Raw genomic sequence first — 17,224 nt, 5'->3', positions numbered from 1 at the left:
GCACAATACATTTTATGGTGCATTTTTTCCTGTAACCCTTGTGAAAAAAAAGCTACCTAGTTGAAGCAACCGTTTTGTGGTAAAAAAAAAAATTTTTCTTTTCACGGCTCAACGCTATAAACTTCTGTGAAGCCCCCAGGTGTTCAAAGTGCTCACCAAACATCTAGAACAATTATTTGAGGGCTCTAGTTTCCAAAATGGGGTCACTTGTGGGGGAGCTCCATTGTTTAGGCACCTCAGGGGGTCTTCAAACCCGACATGGCGTCCGCTAACAGGTGCAGCTAATTTTGCGTTCAAAAATTCAAATGGCGCTCCTTCCCTTCCGAGCTCTGCCGTGCGCCCAAACAATTGATTTTTACCACATATGGGGTATCGGCGTACTCAGGAGAACATGCACAATAAATTGTATGGTGCACTTTCTCTTTTCTCCCTTGTAAAAATGAAAATGGCTAAAGTAACATTTTTGTGTTAAAAAGTAAAATTTTCATTTTTTCCTTCCACATTGCTTTGGTTCCTGTGAAGCACCTAAAGGGTTAATACACTTATTGGATGTGGTTTTGAGCAGTGTGAGGGGTGTAGTTTTTAGAATGGGGTCACTTTTGGGTATTTTCTGTCACCTAGGCCTCTCAAAGTCACCTCAAATGTGATGTGGTCCCTAAAAAAATTATTTTGTGAATTTTGTTGGAAAAATGAGAATTTGCTGATGACCTTTGACGCCTTCTAACTTCCTAACGGAAAAAAAATTTGTTTCGAAAATTGCGCTGATGTAAAGTTGACAAGTGGGAAATGTTATTTAGTAACTATTTTGTGTGACATATCTCTCAGATTTATGGGCATAAATTTTCAAAGTTTGAAAATTGCGAAATTTTCAAAATTTTCGCCAAATTTCCTAAATTTTCACAAATCAACGCAAAAAATATCGGCCTAAATTTACCACTGACATGAAGTACAATATGTCACGAAAAAACAATCTCAGAATCGCCAGGATCCGTTGAAGCGTTCCAGAGTTATAACCTGTCAAAGTGACACTGGTCAGAATTGCAAAAAATGGCCCGGTCATTAGGGTGTTTTAGTGGCCGGGGGTGAAGGGGTTAAGGTATGTTCTGATGCTGGCCAGTGTCAGGACATAATCCTTCATTACATGCGCCGCAACGTTTAGCAGTGAACACTGCGTGTGTGTGCTTGCTGTGTCAGGAACAATATAAGGGCTGATGGCTGGCAAAACGCATCGAGCCGGAAAAAAGACATCACAGGCCATAAATAGCCCGCGTGCAATAAAAAATCTGCCGCTAATATTTTGCATGCTCCTGTCCAGTCTCCTATTAAATTGATCACAATTATAGTTAGTTACTTATTGCACTTTTTCCATATCTCGTCTTTTTCTCGATTGTTCTCATTTTCTGCTGAAATCTGCAAGGGAATGACCCAATATAAAGTTCTACTGCTTCATACTCTACTGCGGTATTTGGCTACCACTACTTTAGACTATTTTCTGGTTTGTCCATAAACATTTAAAATATTAACTATAAGTTATTTTTTTTATCCTTACAGCGGCAACTTGCACGCTTATTATTTGACCTGGGCTGCACCAGTTCTGCTCTGCAGATTTTTGAGAAGCTGGAGATGTGGGAAGATGCTGTTATTTGCTATGAGCGAAGTGGACTACATGGAAAGGTAAGAAAGCAAATAGTCATTTTAAACATCACCTTAAGATATTAGTATATGAGGAACAATATTTATTATTTGTAAATGTTCTCAATATCCTTCTCATCACTTTGATTTAATCTCATCAGTAACATATTCATCTTCTCTCACACATATGTAGTCTGAGGAAATTCTCAGAAAAGAATTACAAAAAGAAGAGACTCCACATCTGTACTGCCTCCTTGGAGATGTTCTGCGGGACCATCATTATTATGATAGAGCATGGGAGCTGTCCAAACACCGCAGTGCTCGGGCACAACGCTCCAAAGGTCTTCTCCATCTGCGGAATCGCGAGTTCCAGCAATGTGTGGAGTGCTTTGAAAAATCTGTTGCTATTAATCCACTGCAGGTAAAGATGAAAAAAATGTCAACTGTGTGTGGTAGTAGTTAAAATAGAATACACAACACATTATTTTGATGTCAAATAGCCATAGCTATGTAAAATCAGATGGCTAAGACAATGATAAGAGTCAGATTAAAAGCTAAGCAAGTATATTCTAAGAATCAGGTATCCCATGATATCCCCCAGCTACCTCAGACAGCAGTCTAGGGGCAGCATGCTCTGACTTGCTCTACTAGGAAAGCCGGTCCACTTCAAGGACTACATAGACCTTACCAAAGATCCTCATTCCAGAGCTTAAAGTGGTTGTGCCATGACATACTTTTCTGTTAAAAGCTCCTAAACATTTATAAATGTTCACAGATTGTTGAAAGTGGATAATTTGAATAAAATACATTTTTATATGTTCTCTTATGGCCCCTTCATGTCATAGTCAATAGGAGCAATTGTGGGAGGGATTACAAGATGGCCCATGGGACATTCATTGGCTCAGTTGCCGCATCACTGGCTTCATATTCATCCTCCCCACTGTGGTGGTCATATAGTTTTTTACTATATTCCAAGTTCAAAGGAATCTGCATTGACACATCCATGTATCACAGCCCGGTATGGCCTTCTCCATGTGTCTCCTGATCCACTGTGTACACATTGCAGATTTCTTTACCACTTATAAACCCGCAACATGTCAGTTGTGTTAGGAAATGTTTAGATGCATTAAAAAATGCATGTGTACAGTAGCATAGCGTGGGATGCAGGTGCTTCGGACAGGACAGTATTGTGTGCAGCACAACAGCACTTTTAGGCAAACTGATAATCTGTGAAAAGTATTCCTAGAATTACTTGATTTCTGATTTTGGACCTATAAAGCAGCCATTAATCACCCGACAAAGAGGTGAAAATGTTCTTCAGCTGAAATAATGTAAAGGTTGCTAAAAAAAAACATCAGCGTTCTCAGGCCCCATACACATCAATCCAACAATATTGGTGTGTTCGGCTGACGTTAGTCTCATGTGTATCTGGGCCTCAACCCTTTCCCTATCCCTCATTGTAACCCTAACCCTGGTCCGAAACCTCATCGTAGTCCCAATCTTCATCCTTGTATTAATCCTAGTCCTAATTAGAGATGAGCGAACCTGAGGTTCAGTCTTTATACAAAACACAGACTTTACCTAATAAAAGCAGAGTTCGGGTGCATTACGTATGAATACCACTCACTCGAGCATCGCTGTGCTCGGGTACGCACAGTACTCAGCCCAGTGCGAGCCTCTTGTAGTGTTTGAACGGCTCGCATGGTGGGTAATAACAGCGTGATCGGATGTAGTGTGCACCAGGCAAAAAGAAATTTGGAAAACCCCACCCACCTGCCCCCTAGAAGTGATGTGTTTATGGCTGGCTGCGTGTGGGCAGACCTCAACTGCCCAATTAGTGACTTCCTTTATTGGCATATACGTCAAGTCTGCATCCCTAACCGATCTTTATCTAACGCCGGATGAAACCGCCGAACTAAACTTCTACGGGTCTTCTCATCTCTAGTCCTAATCTTAGTCCTAACCCTCATTATTGTATTAAACCTAATCCTAATCTTAGTCCTAACACTTATCATAGTCTTAACCCTGAAGCCTAACTCAAATCCTAGTCTTAATCAAAGTTCTAATCCTAATTAGGGTTACAATAAATATGTAAAAATGAAAACTTTATAATATTAGTGTATTAAAAAATTACTGTAGTTTATTACATTACAATTTGTTTTAAAAAAGGGGAACACTTCTTTTAATTTGAGAAAGGTCTGTCAGCAGGGCTATGTTTCTCCTTTCAGAAAATTGTGAGAGAATGAGAACAGGCAGGAAGTGGTGAAAGCAAAGAAAGTGATCAGTGAGAGGACACAGAAATCATTGAGGAGATGTGGAAAGTGTCCTCGGAAGCAAAGGAGCGGTGGGAGGAGAGAGGATGCTGTATTAGTGAATGCTGGTTCTGCTCAATCGCTGCTGACATTGCAGAGAGTAGCAGTTCGGATGAGTTTGTCATCTGATTGCTACTTTTAGCATGGATGGATAATAAAGCTCTCAGTGTAATGAACTCTATCATCTCTCTTGTTCCCTGTGCAGAGAGCAGCAACCAGATGACAAGCTCATCACAACTGCTGCTCTCCAGTGATTGATCAGACAAAGCGTCGGACAGCTTGAAGAGAGATCAGCAGCCCGACATCTGTGGAGATAGATGTGGGGGCAGTCTGATCTGTGCAACCAGTTGAGGAGACGAATCGGTGAAGCAGTCAGTAATTGTATGTGTTGTCATTGTTGGTGCAGAGAGCACAGCACTTGTGATGAGTTTGTTATCTGGTTGCTGCGGTCTGTGAAGGCAGTGATCAAGATGACAGAGCTCTCAGACGAAACTCTGTCATCTATGTACAGAACAGCAACCAAATGACAAATTCACTACAACTGTTTCGCTCTGCACTGGTAGTAGCCATTGACAGAACACTCACTGATTTAGACCCTTCATCATGAAGAAAGATCAGGGAGAGGTGCAGGGACTTGAGATGCTGCTGGCACAAATGACAGCTTTCAATCATTGGATGAGATCCAGTTGGTTGATGCGTGGAGGAATCCTCCTGCATGGCTGAGACGGCCATTTCAAAGGCAGAGGGCAAGTGCATGCCGTCCTGTCGAAGTGAGAGATGGACGGACATAGAGGGCAGTGGTTCTAACACGGAGGGCGTCGCATAATACATCAAAGGTACATAGCTTTTGAATGGGGTATCATTTTTAATACATTTAAAAGTATTTCTTCCCATGATGTCCTAGGCATTACTTATATGTTATGTGATGGCACAACCCCTTTAACAGCAAAGCCGCCCCTGAATGATGTTACGATTAGAACATCCTTCAGGTTGGCTACTAAAGCCAGCCTATTCATAGCCACTGTTTAACAACTTCTATTAATTAAAATGAGACAACCATAACTTGCAACCCACTTCCACCTGACACCCCAATTGCAGCATCATGACTGGAACAATAATAAACCAGGATGATTTTGTTTCAATCGATTCTCATTTTGATGGCCTAGGAAAGAAATTTCAAAATACAGTCAGGCAAACATCTATAAAATTCACTAACCCCCCCACCCCCCACTTTACGAAGAGTCACCTCTTTTGGAGGAGACCTTTAGGGAAACATGGTTGAAGGATGACCCTTCACTTTGGCTTAGAAGGTTAAAGTTACTCTGTGACTGCAGATGTCTGATTCCTTACAGCATGGGGTGCACACGCTGTCTGGATTCACTGGTATTGTTGGTGAGAGTGAGAGGTCACTTGACTGCTAGTATGTGCTTTTCATACTTCCGGCAACATTCCGACTAGACTTACTTGGCTTCTTTCAATACAAGTGAATCGACAGAAGCCGAACATGTCTAGTTGGCATGTGACTGCATGTATGCAAATCCCATACAGTACTTGCGGGTCACGTGATTATCCAAACTCACCAGCTATATCATTAAATCCTGACTGTGTGTGTGCTGCATGCTTTCAAGATTCAGAAGCCTACTTTCACATAGAATGACTGCAAATTTAACAGAAGACTAAATAACTCATTTAAAGGGACTCTGTCACCAGGTTTTTGCTATCTCATCTGAGATCAAAATTATGTAAGGAAAGGAACCCTGACTCCAACGATATATCATTTTGTTTATGGGTGAAGTAGTTGCGATACAATCAGAGTTTTTAGATGTAGCAGAGCTGAGACAGCTAACCCCCCCGCTTACATCGTTGATTAGCAGCTTTCTATGTACATTGTATATTGACAACAAGTTGCTTATCAGTGCTGGGGACATAGTTAGATTAAGATGCACACAGGCGACTAGTCTGGGCAGTAATATTCTCCTGTTGATAAAACATTCATTGTTTTATAACAACAGCAGACCGCATAATAAGTGATACATCGCTGAAATCAGTGTCTCAGCACCAGATTCCCTTTAATGCCAAAATGCAAATCAACATGTTGCTTTTTAAAATTACATATGAGAGTAGCATATTTATAAAAGTATGATTACTGATAAATGATTTAGTGCTAGAAAAATCTAGGAAAAAGGGTAAGCAGACAAGTACAATATTAAATAAACAATAGTATACTAAAAAAGAAAAAATAGGCAGGTGAAAGAGAAATGTTTCTTTTATTTCTTTTGATGACAGGAAGAGACAATGAGACAAGAAGCTACATCTCTTCATGAACCGGACCCTCCGTACAGTAAAACACTAAGAATATTGGCAGAGACTTATTTCTAAAATGTGATGACCCACCCAGGCTAATTTCATCAGTGTGAACATAGACAATAACTAGTACGGGAGTTCAGCATTCCCCCATTCTCCAGTCATGTGCTGTTTTTGCTTAGTACTCTTGTAAGAACAGTCAATTTCTGCTTCTTGAATAGTTTCTTTTCCATTATGTTGAATTCTCATGTAATAAGGACTCTGTGTAGGCCTTGACTTCATGTAAGATCGCTCATCAGGCTCCACCAAGGGTAGGCAACCATACTTCTACAAGATTTCCAAAAATAGATAAGTTCTTGGCAAAATATTTGAAAGAATTACAGAGCACAGGCATTTAAAAAGGCAATAAACCGATAAACATATACACATCACAATTTTTTGTGACTGGAATGAAGGCATTGTTCCCCATAAAAGAGGAAAAAACACAGTCCCTACTTTTCTTTATAATTGGTCACTTAAAGGGGTTCTCCTGGAATAAGAAAAAAATAATAATTAAAGGAAAAGTCATCATAAATAAAATCCTAAATACACGTAATTTGTAAATCGCCATAGTTTAGTCTAGGAAGCTAATCACTATAGAAATAAAATGGCCACGACCTTGTTACACAGACAGAAAACTGTCCTGGAATGTTAGGACTGATGCCTTCTGAGCATGTGCAGTAGGAGGCTCCACAACTGTGACCTGGAGATACTTATATTGTTATTCAAAAAGATGGCACACAGACGTTAGTGGCCTCTTCTTACCTCAGCACCTCTGGTATCTCCAGTATTATTAGTGGGACACATCTTCCACCATAAGGAGAAGGACGGAGCCTCCTACTGCACACCCTCACGGGCTCCTACCATTCTAGGATGGGATTCTCTTGTTGAAACAAGACGGCAGACGTTTTAATTCTATAGTGATTCCTCCCTAGACAAAACTGTTGTAATTTACTACGTAAGTGTATTTAGGAATGTATTTATACTGTCCTTTCCTTTAGTTATGTAATATTTTTCTATTCCCGGAGAACCCTTTTACCATACTTAGTAACAGGTGACCTATGAGGACCATGAGGTGGGCATCACTGCTGTAGTCAGATGGGGAAAAATATGAAGGAAATCTGTGTATTTCTTTCTCTTGCATTTAATAAAGTGGCCTTTCATTTTCCCGTGATTTCGTATAGCATGGTAGACGTAGAATAACGCTATTCTTCACTTTCAATGTCTCCTGGAATTTATTGTGATTACATGAAGTGAGTGACAAATTATGAAGTCAGTTTATATAAGGGTATTCATTACCATCGAATTGTAAGAAGATTTGACAAGGGTAAAGAGTTCACTTAACTAGTATGTGTCATTTTCCATTTTCATAAGATATCAGTAGGTGAGGTTTGTGTTGCTGAGTGAGACAAATAGTCATTGAATTAGACCTTTAATGGAGTGACCTAATAAAAAGATGACGAGTTGCCCCATCCTCTTTCCACATAGTCCTCGGCACCTCTGAATGCACAATGATGTATGATTGCCAAGGCTAGCTTTGAGAAACCTTGTGTAATGTTGTAATCCAAACATCTGGGCAACGGCCATTTCGCTCAAAAATGTGCTCCTACAGGTCAGGACATGACACGCATTCACACACCCGCTTGTTTTATGTGGTAAAGAAATAAAGGACTTGTCTTCATCCGAGTGAGTGCCACCTTGTGCATTATTTTTCATTGGATTGCTCCATGCTGTACACATGAACTTGAGCACCATTTGGCCACATCCTGTTTCCACAGTGAGTCACCTTTCCTTTCTATAGACTACCGACACAGGAATCTATGGTCCCAGACCTCTCTCCAATTTTCTTAAGAAATCGCTATTAACCGGAAGGTACAGGGTAATCTGCAGGTTAATAGCATTCTAAAGCCGTGCAGCCACAGCACAGAAAGCCCGGCTACTGGGAGTGAATGAGGTTTATTCCTCTATGCATCCTCTGGCTTTCCATCTTAGAGGCTTAGTCACCGATTAGCAGTGCATGAGTACACAGCTACGGTATTTGTCAGTTCCGGGCCATGGTTACAGACGTCTATTGAACATCTTTTTTGAGACACTCTTCTACACGAACCATCAGCCGATCCCACATTTATCTGGTAGTTTGTTTTACTTTAATCTAATGTATATGGGAGGTTTAGGAGAGTCTAACCTCATAAACTTAAGTTTTGTGTAATCTAGAACTTAATGATAAGAACGGACTACAAATAATCCATTTGCATTAATTTAGTTTTTAGGGCTGAATCAGTTTGCTTTGTGCAGACTCAATATGGGGTTTGTGGAGGTGTAATGAGTGTTGGTCCGTGTGTTAAGAAAGACACCGCACAGCTCGTCTCGATGTGATGCTTTTGTGATTGCAGCTCATTTACTTTTTAGCCTAAATGCTGCTTTACACACAACGATATCGCTAGCGATGTGACACACCCAGATCATTGTTACGATTTGCCAAGATCGCTCATAGGTCGTTTTGTAACAGTCACATGTACACATCTCACAAACGATGCTACATCGCTCAGCGATATATTGTTTGACCAAGGCGGTCGTGTGGATGTTGTTCGTCGTTGGCAGGGTGTCAAACGTAGCAATATGTCTTCTGCATTCCAAACGATGAACAATATTTTGAAACTGAACAACGTGTCAACGATCAACGATTTTCACCCTATTTGCGATCGTTCGGAGTCACACGTAGGTGTTACACGTAACGACGTCGCTAACGATGACGGAAGTGTGTCACGAAAACTGTGACCCCGACGACATATCGTCAGATAAATCGTAGCGTGTAAAGCGGCCTTAAGAACTGACATATAGAGGTAAAAGGGAAACGTTAAAAATGTCCTACCATATTAACAAAATATAATAAAAACTCCAATATGCGTAACTCCCTACCCAACTTGTGTGCTGGTCATGTATTCACACCCTATAGTGTACATAGTGAGGACCTTCCTACCTTTAAATAAAGGAAATTCATTCCATATACTTACAAAATTTCAACGTAAGAGACTCTATAAAATTTTAACATAAAAACACTTTAGCCGTCTTTGTTGCTGAGTTTCATCTACTCACAGTTTCTTTCAGGGCACCACTTACTAATCTCAGAGGTTTAGAAAACCTTCAGTTTTAGGTGAAAGTTTACATGATTCTGATATCACAATAATATGTGATATAATAATATATACGGTATATATATATATACTGTATATCAACATTTTAAAAGCTATATGCACAGTCTGTGCCTTCAGAAATAACAGCTTGTGCCTCGCTCAGGTTGATTTATGTTAGATGTTTGTCTTGCACACATGTTCTGTCAGAATCAGTGCATGTTAAGATCTTATCTGAATAGATTTGACTACCTGTTTTTGTAAGGAAAGACTTTCCTTTTGTCCTATGCCTCAGTGAATATGTCGCTTTGAAACGGTTCTATGAATACACAATGATTCCTATGTCATATTGGTATGTTACTGTTAGTTTATCGCAATCTTAGCTTTTTTGGTATTTTACTGTTTTAGTAGTTGCATTCATTTATGACGTGTGTATTTTTGTCTCAGCTGTTATTTTCTTTTAGTTACATAGATTTTAGAAACAGACATAGAGTAATTACTCTTAGCAAAGCGACGAACAGTAAGATAAATGTGGTAAAATGTAGTATAAAACCTTATTCATGTTGTTTTAATCCCAAATCTTTCTTTATCACAAGGGTAATAGGAGAAAATGGAGCATAACATTTGTTGTGCTATTTCTCCTGAGTTCGCCAATACCCCATATGTGGTCGAAAACTACTTTTGAGGCACAGTTCAAATTGAAGAAGGGATTGAGCACCATATTGGAGTTCAGATTTTGCTGGAATGGTTTGCAGGTGTCATGAGTTGAGTTGAATGCTATTTGTTGGCAATTTGGAGTACAGAACATTTTGGATCAATTTACACTTATCCTGTGCTCAATGCTGAGCATTTACATCAAGATTTCTGTCTACATCTCCAAAATACGTGATTCAAGTGAAACCCCTCCAACGGATCCATTCACTATAATGGGGCAGCAGTATTACTCCCGACTCTGTTATGCCTCTTGTTCAGCTGTATCATTCTTCTCAAAGGTGCACAAAACTATTGTTGACCGCGCTTTTGTGCACCTCCAAAAAAAATTTGTTAAAAGATGGACACCGTCAAATTACAGGCCAGACAGGAATTGGGAGATCAAAGTGACACCCTGCGCCTTACACCATGTTCCAAATTATTATGTAAATAATATTTTTCTCTGATTTTCCTAAATGGCTGGGGCAAATGACAAAGTCACTCTAATAAAAGTCATCACCGTTAGAGTATACATCAAATTTTATTAAAAAAAACTCCCAATGATAACAGTATAATCTTCAAAATTAAAAAAAACTCAAAATTCACTGTTCCAAATTATTACGCACAGTAGAGTTCCTAAACATTTTATATGTTTTAAAGAACTGAAAATGCTTATTTATGGAATTTGCATCATTAGGAGGTCACATTCACTGAAATAAAAAGCTATTTAAATCAAAAACATCCTAACAGGCCAAGTTACATGTTAACATAGGAACTCTTCTTTGATATCACCTTCACAATTGTTTCATCCATTGAACTTGTGAGTTTTTGGAGAGTTTCTGCTTGAATTTCTTTGCATGATGTGAAAATAGCGTCCCAGAGCTGCTATTTTGATGTGAACTGCCTCCCACCCTCTTAGTTATTTTGCTTGATGATACTCCAAAGGTTCTCTATAGGGTTGAGGTCAGGGGATGACGGTGGCCACACTATGAGTTTATCTCCTTTTTTGCCCATAGCAGCCAATGACACAGTGGTATTCTTTGCAGCATGAGATGGTGCATTGTCATGCATGGAGATGATTTTGCTCCTGAAGGCATGTTTCTGCTTTTTGTACCATGGAAGAAAGTTGTCAGTCAGAAATTCTATATACTTTGCAGAGGTCATGTTCACACCTTCAGGAACCCTAAAGGGGTCTCCCCATGATTCCGGACCAAAACATGAATCCTCCACCTCCTTGCTGACGTCGCAACCTTGTTGGGACATGGTGGCCATCTACCAACTATCACTACGCCATCCATCTGGACCATCCAGGCTTGCTCGACACTCATCAGTAAACAAGACTGTTTAAAAATTAGGCTTCATGTATGTCTGGGCCCACTGCTACCGTTTCTGCTTGCGAGCACTGGTTAGGGGTGGCCGAATAGTAGGTTTATACACCACAGGAAGCCTTTGAAGTATCCTACACCTTGAGGTTCGAGGGCCTCCAGAGGCACCAGCAGCTTCATATGTCTGTTTGCTGCTTTGTAATGGCTTTTTAGCAGCTGCTCTCTTAAGCCAATGAACTTGCCTGGCAGAAACCTTCCTTATTCTGCCTTTCTCAGCACAAACACGTATGTGCTCTGAATCAGCCACAAATCTCTTCACAGTACGATGATCATGCTTAAGTTTTCGTGAAATATCTAAGGTTTTCATCCCTTGACCAAGGCATTGCACTATTTGATGCTTTTCGGCAGCAGAGAGATCCTTTTTCTTTCCCATGTTACTTTAAAACTGTGTCCTGCTTAATATTGTGGAACATGCAGTTTTCCTTTTATTGGGCCCACCTGGCAAACTTATTAACTGAGATTGATTTCAGTGATCCAAGAACCCTGAGACATAATACCATCAATGAGTTTCATTAAAAAAAAAAAAAAAAAATTAATCGCTATGACACTTAAATGCAATTTGCATAATAATTTGGAACATGGTGTAGAAGGCCCTGTGCGTTTTTTGTTGCTAACCTTGCTGCAGTCTTTCCTCAGCAAAACCTATGGAAAAAGAAATGCTGTGCGCACACTGCGTTTTTTTACCTCTAGGTTTTGCTGCAGGTAGCCCGCGGAAAAACAGCGGCAAAACCGCGGGTGCGTTATTACCGTGGTTTCTGCCGCGGGTGCAGATTTTTTTTAAGAACAAGTTATTTTCTAGTGTACACAGGGCCTTACGGTGAACTTTCCATTGGGAATTTTGTCTGACTCCTAATTTTTAGAGATTTAAAGGAGGTGATCCCTAGTGTAAGCGCCCAGCATAGAGAACTGGCTATATGTATGTATGTGTGTGTGTGTGTGTGTGTGTGTGTGTATGTATGTGTATATATATATATATATATATATATATATATATACCTCGTATTTTTCGCATTATAAGACGCACCCCCAAATTTGGTGAAGGAAAAGAGAATTATTTTTTTTTTAATGTTAAATGGGGTCCATCTTATAATGCCAGTGTCCGTCTAACAAATCATATAGGGTATATGTCCCTCATAGCCCCCCATCCTAAAATTAGCCCCCCTGTAATCTGGATATGGCCCCCTTATATTGAATATAGCCCCCTTGTGCTGGGACACGTCTCCCTGTGCTGCCCATGGCCCCTATAGATGGCACACCTCCCCTGTGTTTGATATCGCCCCCATGTGTGCTGCCCATGGCCCCTATAGATGGCACACCTCCCCTGTGTTAGATATGGCTCCCATGTGTGCTGCCCATGGCCCCTATAGATCGCACACCTCCCCTGTGTTAGATATGCCCCCCATGTGTGCTGCCCATGGCCACTATAGATGGCATATCTCCCCTGTGTTAGATATGCCCCCCATGCTGCTGCTCATAATAAAATAAAACACTTTCCTTACCTTCTCAGCGATGTAATCCCTGTGTCTCCCTCCTCCCAGTTGAGCTCCGAGTCCTCCCTCCTCCACTTCCTGGTTCCTGCTGCCGGTCATGTGATCGGCACGGCAGAGGGATATCATCTCTGCGTGCCTTATCACAGACAGCAGCAGCAGGACACCGGGAGATCAGCGCTGGAGGTAAGTAAAGCTTTTTTTATTTTACTATGGGCAGCAGCACAGGGGCCATATCTAACACAGGGGGGATCATGTGCGATCAAAGGAGGGCGCAGGCAGATATAATATGCCCCGCTGCCCCAGCCCCTCAGTGTGATGCAGTTTCAGCACCACTCTGCTGATGGACAGCGGCTGTGCATATTATATGAGCGGGAGCAGGAGATCAAACGCTGCCGCCCACAGCTGTCACCTGCCCCCAGCAGCGCTCCAGAGCGGACCCTGAAGTATATATATATATATATATATATATATATGTATGTATATATGTACACCCCCCCGTATATTCGGTTTCTAAGACGCACCCCCTACTTTCCCCCAAAATTTGGGGGAACAAAGGTGCGTCTTATAAAGCAAAAAATACGGTGTATATATATATATATCTATATATATATATACATATACATTTATATTTATGAGCCGCACCTTACTGCAATCTTTGGGAGGCAGATTGAACAAATCAACAGCAGTAGATGAATTGGCTTTCTTATTATTTTTTACACCGTTCGGTATAAGTGATTTGGCGTCTTTATTTCTCAGGTCAGTACAACTGCAGAGATACCAGATTTATATAGTTGTGGTTTTTTAGGTTTGACTACTATGACACTGAAAAAATACTTTTTTCAAAATAAAGGTTTTTACATCATTGAATTTTGAAGGCTATAGTTTTTTTCTATTTTTCTACCTACAGTCATGTGAGGACTTTTTTTTTGTGGGATGAGTTTTTTTTGAAGTTTTTATTGGTACAATTTTGGGCCACATAATATTTTTGATCACTTTCTATTCCACTTTTTGTGAGACAGAATCAGGAAAAAACAGCATATCAGGAATTGTTTTGTTTGTTTTTTTTACACCGTTCACCGTATCATAAAAATGATAACACAGCTTTATTCAAGTCAGTACGATTACAGCGATACAACATTTATATTGTTTTTTGTTATTCCGCTTTTACATCATGAAATCAATTTTATAGCACTTTTTCACTGATAGAGCTGTATGGTGGCTTGCTTTATGCGGGACAAGATGATGTTTTCGGCAATACCATTTTTATTTACATGTGCCTTTTTCATCGCATTTTATTCCACTTTTTTGTCAGCTGTATGATGAAAAGACTAACTAGTGTGACAGTTTTATAAATCGCGTTGTTCGAAATGCAGCGATACCAAATATGTGTCCTATTTTTGTTTTGTTTCTGTTCTCTATGCATATTAATTGGTAGATTTGGTTTCTTTTGTTGTTCTTTAGTTTTTGATTTTATGTAAATATCTTTACAATTGTTTTTTTATTTTTTTTTACTTCAATTTTGTTCTTAGTCCCTATATGTGGCAAAAACTTTTATTGCTCTGATTACTGATATAATGTATTGCAATGCACTAGCTACATACTCATAGAGTCTCATCAGTAACAACTGCCATCTCCTATCTGAGTAATGGGAAAGTCTTCAGTGAATACAGATTTTACCCGTGAATTGAGGATTTTGATGAAGACTGATCCATTCTGGCAGAGAAAGAATCAGAATTGTTGGATAACATACAGTGAGGAAAATAATTATTTGATAAACTGCCGATTTTGCAAGTTTACCCACCTACAAAGAATGAGAGTTCTGTTAATTTTCTTGCACTTCAACTGTGACAGACAGAAGCCCCCCTAAATATCCAGAAAATCACAATGTATGATTTTTTAAATAATTTGCATTTTATTGAATGAAATAAGTATTTGATCACCGACCAACCAGCAAGAATTCTACCTCTCACAGACCTGTTATTTTTTTCTTTAAGAGGCCCTCCTACTCTGCACTCATTGCCTGTATTAGTTGAACCTGTTTGAACCCCTTACCTGTATAAAAGACACAGATCCACACACTGTCACTCACACTTCAACCTGTTCACCATGACCAAGAATAAAGAGCTGTCTAAGAACTCCAGGGACAAAATTGTAAAACTGCACAAGCTGGGATGAGCTACAGGACAACAGTCAAGCAGCTTGGTGAGAAGACTACAACTGTTGCACAATTATTAGAAAATGGAAGAAACACAAGATGACTGTCAATCTTACTTCGTCTCGGGCTCCATGCAAGATCTTGCCTTGTGGGGTAAGCAGCGTGATTCTGAGAAAGTCAGGAATCAGCCACAAACTAAACAGGTCAATGAGCTGAATAGAGTCTCAAAGATTACAGTTAGTAACACACTAGGCCATCATGGATTAAAATCCTGCATGGCACACAAGGTCGCCCTGCTTACAGCAGCATATGTCCAGGCCCATTTGAAGTTCGCCAATGACCATTTGGATGGTCCATAGGAGGCAAGGGAAAAGGTCATGTGGTCAGATGAAAACAAAATAGAACCTGATGAAAACAAAATAGAACCTTTTGGTATCAACTCTACTTGTCGTGTTTGTAGGAAGAATGATGAGTACAACCTCAAGAACACCTTCCCAACCGTGAAGCATGGAAATGGAAACATCATACTTTGAGGGTACTTTTTTGCAAAGTGGACAGGACAACTGCACCGTATTGAAGGGAGAATGGAAGGGGTTATGTATCGCAAAATTTTGGTCAACAACCTTCTTCCCTCAGTAAGAGCATTGAAGATGGGTCGTGGCTGCGTCTTCCAGCATGACAATGATGCGAAAGTTAAAAGAAAAAGGTTTTGGTACCGTGTTAGCCAGTTGAAAAATTGCTTTTGTTTCCCTCACTGAGAGAAATCAATCAATGATCCGAACACACAACCAGGGCAACTAAGCATCCATAAGAAACATTTCAAGGTCCTGGAGTGTCCTATCCAGTCTCTAGACCTGAACCCAAAAGAAAATCTTTAGAGGGGGATGAAACTCAATGTTGCTCATTGACATCCTGTAACCTGAAAAATCTGGAGACGATCTGTATAGAGGAGAAAACCAAAATCCCTGCAGTGTTTGCAAACTTGGTCATGAAGTACCAGAACTGTCTGACCTCTGTAATTGCAAACAAAGGTTTCTGTACCAAATATTAAGTTCTGTTTTCCTATTGCATCAAATGCAAGTTAATTATTTAAAAATCATTAAATGTGATTTTCTGGATTTTTGAGGGGATTCTGTCTGTCACAGTTGAAGTGTACCTACGATAAAATGACAGACCTCTCCATTCTTTGTAGGTGGGAAAATATGTAAATTTGGCAGTGTATCAAATACTAATTTTCCCCACTGTATATTACAAAGTTGCTCATTTTCATGTGTACTATTGATTTATGAAATAAAAATTAAAACAGTTAAACTTTTAAGTATTTCTTTTCTTCTCTCTTTTTTTTTTTTGGGGGGGGGCGGGGTAGGAGCAGTGTATTTAACCGAGCAGTTCTGCTTTTATTATAGCTTGTTGGAATGGATACATTTTGTGAAAGTAAATCCATTACACCCAGACTTGGTTTTTTAGAATATTCTCCTGAATATTTTTGTTTAAAATTCTCATTTCAAGCAGCAAAAGCTACTGACAGAAATTCATAGTTAAATGCATCCTACACACTGGCCGGATAAGTGACTGTCTGCTTATAATGCGTGTCTGAGAGAGGTCGTAATGACATATTGCTGGAAATGGCTGTTACTATTTCATAGCAAATGCTCCAGCAGGTTCCCACTTAATCCAATAGTCAGTGTGTTGGAGCAAGCACGGCTGAGCTCTCTGCTATAAATCCGGACAACTCCTCATTCACTCATTCATTCATTCATTCATTCATTCACTATAGTATTTTCAGTGTGAACGCAATGGAGGTGTTTTCATAGTTTGAATATCTTTTCCTAACTATATGTAATCATGGAATGGCACGTTCAGTAGCTGTGACCTCAGCAAAGTCTCTCGAGGCTCCAGGTGTCCAGTTTTAGCAGTGTCGTTAATGTGTGAATGGTTTTTTGATATTTTTTTACTTACTCCTCTGTTTTATCAGACTTTTAGAAAGATGCAGGACATTAATTTAAAGTCCTCTAATGTCTGCAGCTTTCTAATGAGGAGTTTGGCTGTATTAATCATAGGGCCCGATGCAAATTTTTTAATTTTT

At 39.8% G+C, this 17,224-nt stretch overlaps 1 protein-coding gene across 1 annotated transcript in view; it reads left to right on the top strand.

The window, feature by feature from the left end:
• Nucleotides 1-17,224, top strand: part of TTC27 (tetratricopeptide repeat domain 27) — a 557,582-nt gene that overhangs the window by 436,007 nt on the left and 104,351 nt on the right. Inside the window, exons 13-14 of the mRNA XM_075338149.1 lie at nucleotides 1,552-1,674; nucleotides 1,826-2,053. Coding sequence (XP_075194264.1) covers nucleotides 1,552-1,674; nucleotides 1,826-2,053 — 351 coding nt within the window. The remainder of the gene's footprint in view (nucleotides 1-1,551; nucleotides 1,675-1,825; nucleotides 2,054-17,224) is intronic.

Source organism: Anomaloglossus baeobatrachus, chromosome 3 (genome assembly GCF_048569485.1).
Source record: "Anomaloglossus baeobatrachus isolate aAnoBae1 chromosome 3, aAnoBae1.hap1, whole genome shotgun sequence".
Classification (NCBI taxonomy): domain Eukaryota; kingdom Metazoa; phylum Chordata; class Amphibia; order Anura; family Aromobatidae; genus Anomaloglossus; species Anomaloglossus baeobatrachus.
The sequence above is the reverse complement of the archived record's forward strand: the minus strand, read 5'-3'. Positions and strand labels throughout refer to the sequence as shown.